Source organism: Carassius gibelio, chromosome B24 (genome assembly GCF_023724105.1).
Source record: "Carassius gibelio isolate Cgi1373 ecotype wild population from Czech Republic chromosome B24, carGib1.2-hapl.c, whole genome shotgun sequence".
Lineage (NCBI taxonomy): Eukaryota > Metazoa > Chordata > Actinopteri > Cypriniformes > Cyprinidae > Carassius > Carassius gibelio.
Window position 1 is genome coordinate 23,669,199 of NC_068419.1, and position 7,119 is coordinate 23,676,317.

The following is a 7,119-nucleotide window of genomic DNA, read 5'->3' on the forward strand; positions in this document are numbered from 1 at the left end:
GTAATTCTGAGACTCCAGGAAAGTGGCAGTTCTGTAAAATGTTGGCGCTGGAGACTAAATGCTCCCTGATAGTTTCACACCTAATTCACTTAACACACACACACACACACATTACCCACAGTGACAGAGGGACAGAGTGATATCAGATGTATGATAGTTTTTTTAATTTTCTATCATCCATATAGTGTTGTATAGTCATGAAACTATGCATATTTCACATATTTCCTATGTGTACATTTTTTTGGAAGTGTTTAGAAGCTGCACTTAAAAAAATAAATAAAATAAAAGACATTTACTGGTTACTTTTTTTACTGTTATTTCAAAAAATCACCACGACAAAACCATTCAAGCTATTCAAAATTAATTCGCACATGTTCTGTAAGATACATTCTTTAAACAGTGGTAAAAGAGGATGTGGTGCTGAACCTTCAAGAGTCACTCAAAACGTATCTGTCCATAAAGCCTATAAAGAATTATTCTTAATATATAGTTCACAATACTTCAGCTTGTTATTCTAATTAAGTGAGGGTCATTTTATCAGTAAAATACATAAAATACATATTATTTTTCTTTGAAAGACTTCTATAAATGATTTAAATCATACTTGTTTCTACAATAATTATTTAAAAGTAATCCTATAGCTCCATCTGGTGGTCATTATTGGTACTAAGAATTGCAAGCTTGATTTATATGTTATGATAGTTTTAATTTTATGCTGGCTCTTGAAAATGATAAAGCTATGAAACTTACTGTGCTTCCTTCAAATGATGACTTCTACGTATATAAAAAATTATGAAGAGTTGGAATTAAAAATTTTAAAGATATAGTAAAATAACTATTGTATTTTGTTTATGTTACTTTAATAAATCGCTATGGCCACACCATTTAAGGTATCCTAAACCCATTCGAAATTGAACATCTTCAGTATATGGCTTCATGTTAAAACAGTAAAACACTTGTGTCTTCTTGGAGGAGAATGAATTCATTTACAGGCTGAGTTTATCATAAATCCACAATAACATTTCTGAGTTCTGTATCAATCTGTGTTGTTGTTTGTTTATTTTTATTTTTTTATTTTTCATAGGAAGATAACTGACCCTTTACTCTCCTTTTTAATAAATGTGCTTATAAACCAAGAACAAGCTATTTATAGCTGTATGGATTTACATTTAAAAAATTAGCCTACGGCAATCATTCTAAACAGCTTGAATAAAACCTGTTAATATTTATTATAGACCACTGTAACTGTGTATAATCTAACAAACAAGTTTATTATGAAAATAAAAGTGTGTACACCAGATAAATTGGACGATAAAGAAATTGCTAACAATAATATAATAGAGCATGTTTTAGGTTTTTAGGCGTTTAGATGCAGAAATGGACAAATCAAATGTAAAATAAAATGTAATTGATTTAATTAAATATAGATTAAGTCTTGTTAGAGCAAAACTAATAAATAAATACCTACACACATTAAAAAAGCAGCCAAGATTAATGAGTTTAATTTTTTATATAGATTAAAATTGAAGACAGAAGCAGGTATATGCGGTCACTTAATATTAAAATCCAGTAGATCCACTTCAGATTTATTTCTCAACAGTTTATGTTCACGTGGCTGTTTTCGTTTATATTAGCCAAGCTATTATGTATTTTGAAATAATCTTGTCCGTGACGTGTTCGTTCTTACGACAAAAGGCAGAATCCTGCAGCTCGAGAGATATGTTATTCTGCCAGTCGCGCTTTCAAATAGTCTTGCACACATAAACGGGTCACAAACACCTATTTAGCTCGTGTTGTGTTATAATGGGTGTATAGTGTGCATTTATGTCAATAATTTATTTTAAAAAGCTCTTAAGGGTCATTCTACAGAAACGTCCACATTTGGTATGGCAAGATCTCTTAAAATTGATTTCTTTTTCTAACATTTAAACTTAGACCACATTATTAGATTACCCTTTGACTTTATGAGTACACATAAATTACAGCTTAATGATTTTTTATTTTTTGTGTGCATGTATTTAAAGACCGCATACACCATTTTTTTTTGTCACTGGTGTTACCTTACTTCTTTAGCGATATTAAAGGTGTTATGAATTTTTTTTTTTATTTTTTTTTCAGCACATGCAGTCAGAGGTACAGAAAATTTATGATGATCTAACTAATACGGTGATTATGTTTTATTTATTTTAATCGGGTTTGTTAAAAGTGTGACTGAATGATGTTAGTTCAATTGCACAACCATGTATTTGCTATAACAATGAAAATATTTGAAAAAAAGGTTTTAAACAAGCAATAATACAATCATTTAAAGCTTAACTCTTAAGTGCAGCAGAATTCAATGAATTTAAAATGATCATTATGCCACATATGACAGATTTTATTTAATGTGAAAAAAAAAAAAAACAGTAACACCAGTGACACAACAAATCACCAGTGACATACATAACATATACAAATGACTCATTTCATAAGAACTGAAATCAGAGTTAGAAAAATATTATAGACAACATTTTAACTTATCATTTTAACTTCATTTCTTCACCATTTCATATCTTCGTTTCTAACCGATGATCTTGTCTTTCAGTTTCTCTATTTCCCTTTGTTTCCTTTGTGCATCTCTCCTACGTTGTCGAGTGAGTGAGAGAGAGTGTGTGTGTGTGTGTGTGAGAGTGAGCGAGAGAGAGTGCTCTTGTTTCTGTGTCATATCAGGACACAACTCTGTATAATGACATGGGTATGACACAGGTATTACAAGGAGAGGGTGACTTATGAGGACATAACCCTTGCCCCTATTTTTCAAAATGCATATAAATCATACAGAATGAGTTTTTTTGAGAAAGTAAAAATACACAAAGTTTCCTGTGAGGGTTAGGGTTAGGGGTAGGGTTGGTGAAGGGAGATAGAATATACAGTTTCTACAGTATAAAAACCATTACGCCTATGGGATGTACCCACTTTTCACAAAAACAAACATGTGTGTGTGTGTGAGAGTGTGTGTGTGAGAGAGAGAGAGAGAGAGAAAGAGAGAGAGAGAGAGAGAGAGAGAGTGTTTGTGAGTGAGCGTGAGTGTGTATGTGGAGGTACTGAATGCTATGCACTTTTATATCTCTTTCACCATTTATTTCTGTATTTGTAACAGTTCAGTTTGTACCTTGAAAAGCTGGGTGATCTATCTGGTGATGATTTGGGGGGGGGGGGGGGGGTCAATGCTCCTGCTCTGACTCTTTGCCTGCATCTTTGCTGACGGGCCCTCCATGCCTTTCGCTCATATCTCTTCTCCCTTTCACTCAAATCACTTACTCTCTTTCTTTTTTGTGTGTCAATGTCACGGACATAGCTTTGTTTCCTTTTCTGCAAATACTCTGCTCTGCGTTCAGAATCAGCATCCCTACGCTTTCTGTATAGTCGCTGTTTCTCAGCTGCGCTCAGTTTAGCCATACCCTCAATTTAGAAATACATGACCAAAGGAGGATTAACAATGACAAAGAAAAGTTAGAATCACAATTTTAGTGCTATTTTATGCAAAATAACTAAATGAATAGCTTTGAACAAAGTTTATCTATAAAAGGGAGTCACTGGTGTTACTGATCTTCACTGGTGTTACCCATAAGGAAGGTGACACCAGTGACAGTAACACCAGTGACAATTTTCATGAAAACTGCATTTTACAAAATGCCTGCTGCAAGGTATCAAACCACATGATGTCAATCATGGTGTACTCACTAAATTAAGTAGTTTAATCCTGTTGTGAATATTGACCCTTATCTTTAATTTTTTTTTCTTTCCCATATATATATATATTTGTACTACATATCCCACAATTCCAAGTAGACTACAATACCCATGCAAGTGCACTACATTACCCATACACTTCCTGGTCAAGGTCTATAAGTAGACCTCACTTCCTTTCATTGTTTCTCTTCCTTTGGTAAGGTGTGGGTGTTTGAATGGACACCCAACCATGTCCTTTGAGTCCTTTCCTTAAGATGTGTTAAGTAAGTTTGTTTGCCAATTTATTGTTTGGATCGAGTATATATATGTATTTGTTGATGAATTGAGTTGATTTATTTTATTCTACTGTTTGTAGTGACTTAAGACCATCTTGTACATCCTGTACATCTTGTACATGTTGCCCATCCAGTTCATCCTGAATAATCATCTTGAACTTAAAATAAAAGATAGCAAAGGACTGGTATCTCTCCGGTGTTTTAATCAGACACACCATCAAGTTTCTACACCTCCGATGAACTTTGGATATATTAACATCTGATATCCTACAAATGGTCCTTCGAGCCGGAACGTAGAAATTTGCTGGAATGGATTACCACTCAAGACCTGCAATCCGGCGCAGCCTAAGAAGGAGAAGACCTCCTGCCCGTTTTGCTGACTGTATGGTGAGAGAATGTGCTCCCCTTCCTCCTTCCTCACCAACATTAGTTGTAAGTGATCATCACCAAACCCAGTATGGAAATCCATCTTCAAGACCTGGCCCATGTTTATCTGCTCACCAACCGTCTCAACATGATTTAATCGATATGGATGTTAAACAAGAAATACTTGGACTTAAGGGTATGCTTGGTGAGATGATGTCTAAAATGTCACAGTTAGTAGTTTCCTCTAAACGTTCTGAATTTTCTGAGTCTTTTGATGATGCTTCTGATGATGATAATGCATTTGCTACTACATCTATTGTTCAGGAATTGTCTGCATGTATTAAGAATGCTGAACAGAAACGTACATGTGAGAAATGTAATTCCTCAACTGTTCTTTCACCACCTCCATTGAGTAGGCCTAGTTCTCTACCTCTTCCTCCTTCCTCATTGTTACGTAGTCCACCCCAACATATGCACACAGACGATAGAACTTTACAATTACAATCAAGTAATATGTTACAACCTTCTATTGTTCCATTGATTCCTAAGCCTCTTAACTGTCATTCCCTTCAAGTGCAAACATCGCCAGTGTTGGTACAAACAATTGGTTCACCACAGCCAGGTATATCATGTAGTCCCTTTTTCCCTTCGACGGCTCATACTCAGTTATCCTCACAAGTAACATCAGCACAGTTACCTCCTCAGCCACTGTATGCTGTTTCGCAGTATTCACAGCCGTTAGGACCATCTTCTAGTTTGGCAATTCCTCATGTATCCTCAGCTAATGTAAGTCCTCATGTTCAACCACAGTCTGTAGGTCAGGAAGGGAATTTGGTTGTACACAATCCTGCTTCCTATAGTCAACCAATTGCTCCCACTACCCAGATGAACACAATTCCATTCCTTCATCCGTATCCATATTCTCAGCCATATGTTTCATATCCTGTTTCTTCCTATCCTTCTTCTCGTGTTCAGGGACCTTCTTTTCCTTTCTTAGTGAATGACGACCCCCAAGAATTTGCAATGTTGCAGTTAGCCTTGACAAATTTGTTGTCATCCCATGAACCAGAACATTACAAATTCCATATCTTGCTGGATCATTTAAAATTTTCACAAGCTCGTGATCTAGCTTTAGCTTATGCTAATGATCCTAGGCCTTACAGCATGGCTCTTTTTGCACTACAGCAGAAATATGGGCAACCTCACCAACTAGTTTTGAGAGAAATCAAAGCCATCCTAGCTCTCCCCAGGGTGAGACCAGGTGACAGCAGAGCATTTAGTAGTTTCGCACTGAAGGTTCGAGCCTTGGTTGGCATGCTCCAATCTTTGGGCCAAGGCCAAGTTAAATCTGAATTATCCTGCGCTTCTCATGTACAGCAACTACTCGGTAAACTGCCCACAGAGCATGTGACCAACTTTGCCCGTTATGCCCGTACAATCCTAAAAGGTCAAAGCTACAATCTTATTACCTTTTCCGCCTGGCTCCAAGAAGAGGCTGAGTGTCAAGCAATGGCAGATCAGGTTAGTGACTTTCCAAAACCACTCTTGAGTAAACCTCAACCAAAGACCTATGTTAACACACGAACAGTCTTGTACGGAGTCAACGGTAATTCTGTTGATCCAAGATCCACAGCTAAGCAACCCCAGAATATGAGAGAGGGAGAATGGAGTTCCAAGTATTCATGCGCATATTGTTCCAGTAGAGAACATTTCATTGGCCTGTGCACTTCTTTTAAATCCTTAGATGACAGCAGGAAGGATGCATGGCTTAGAGAGAACAAAAGATGTTGGAGATGTGGGCTTAAACACCTAGCCGTCAACTGTGACTTAAAGAAGCCTTGTCCACAGTGCAAAGGCAGACATCTTGGTATTCTTCATGGAGTTAATTGTCGCGACCAGGATAATGGTACATTTTATCTTAGTCGCCTTGGAGGTTCTGGGTAGGTACTGCTTAAAGTTGTTGAAGTACTTCTCCATAACAAAGGTAGATCCTTGAAAACCTATGCCATCCTGGATGATGGATCAGAACGCACCATGTTGCTACCTCAAGCATCCGAGTATTTGGGCCTCAATGGTGTAACTGAGTCCCTAATCGTCAGAACTGTACGTCAAGACACTCTCGCACTTGAAGGCTCTTCTGTAACCTTTGAGATATCCTCCACGGTCAATCCAGAGAAGAAATATTCCATTTCCAATGCTTTTTCTGCCGCCAGATTGGGACTGGCAGAACAGACTTATCCTGTTGAGACCTTGCAGAGACGTTTCAGACATCTTCGGGACTTACCCCTTCCAGCTTTCACCAATGTCCAACCACTTGTTCTTATCGGTGCAGACTATCCACACCTGATAAACCCAATCGATCAGGTGTATTTTGGGCCTCCTAAATCTCCAGCAGCAATCCAGACCAGGTTAGGCTGGGTACTTCAAGGCCCAATACCGATTCCTAACACCCATGAGATGCAGTGTCTCTTTACCGCCGCTAATCCATTAGAAGAACTTCGCCACGAGGTGGAGAAATTATGGAAGGTAGACATCCTTCCTTTCCAGAATGAAAAGGTCATTATTAGGTCCAAGCAGGACCAAGGAGCTATGGACTTGTTGGCCTCCAAGTCAAAAATAGTTGATGTGGATGGTGTGAAAAGGTATGCCACTCCATTATTGCGTGCTGCTTCCGCCATAAAGTTACGAGCCTCACCAAATGCAGTCATGTCTTCTCTTCGATGTATCGAGCGTCGCCTTCAGAGAG

At 37.6% G+C, this 7,119-nt stretch overlaps 1 protein-coding gene across 1 annotated transcript; it reads left to right on the forward strand.

Moving 5' to 3' along the window:
• Positions 1–3,821: 3,821 nt before the first annotated feature.
• LOC128012857 (uncharacterized) lies at positions 3,822–6,572 on the forward strand. Its single transcript, XM_052595424.1, has 2 exons — positions 3,822–3,995; positions 4,088–6,572. Exon 2 carries the CDS (start codon positions 4,317–4,319, stop codon positions 6,315–6,317), a length of 2,001 nt encoding a protein of 666 aa, XP_052451384.1. The 5' UTR covers positions 3,822–3,995; positions 4,088–4,316; the 3' UTR covers positions 6,318–6,572.
• Positions 6,573–7,119: the final 547 nt, after the last annotated feature.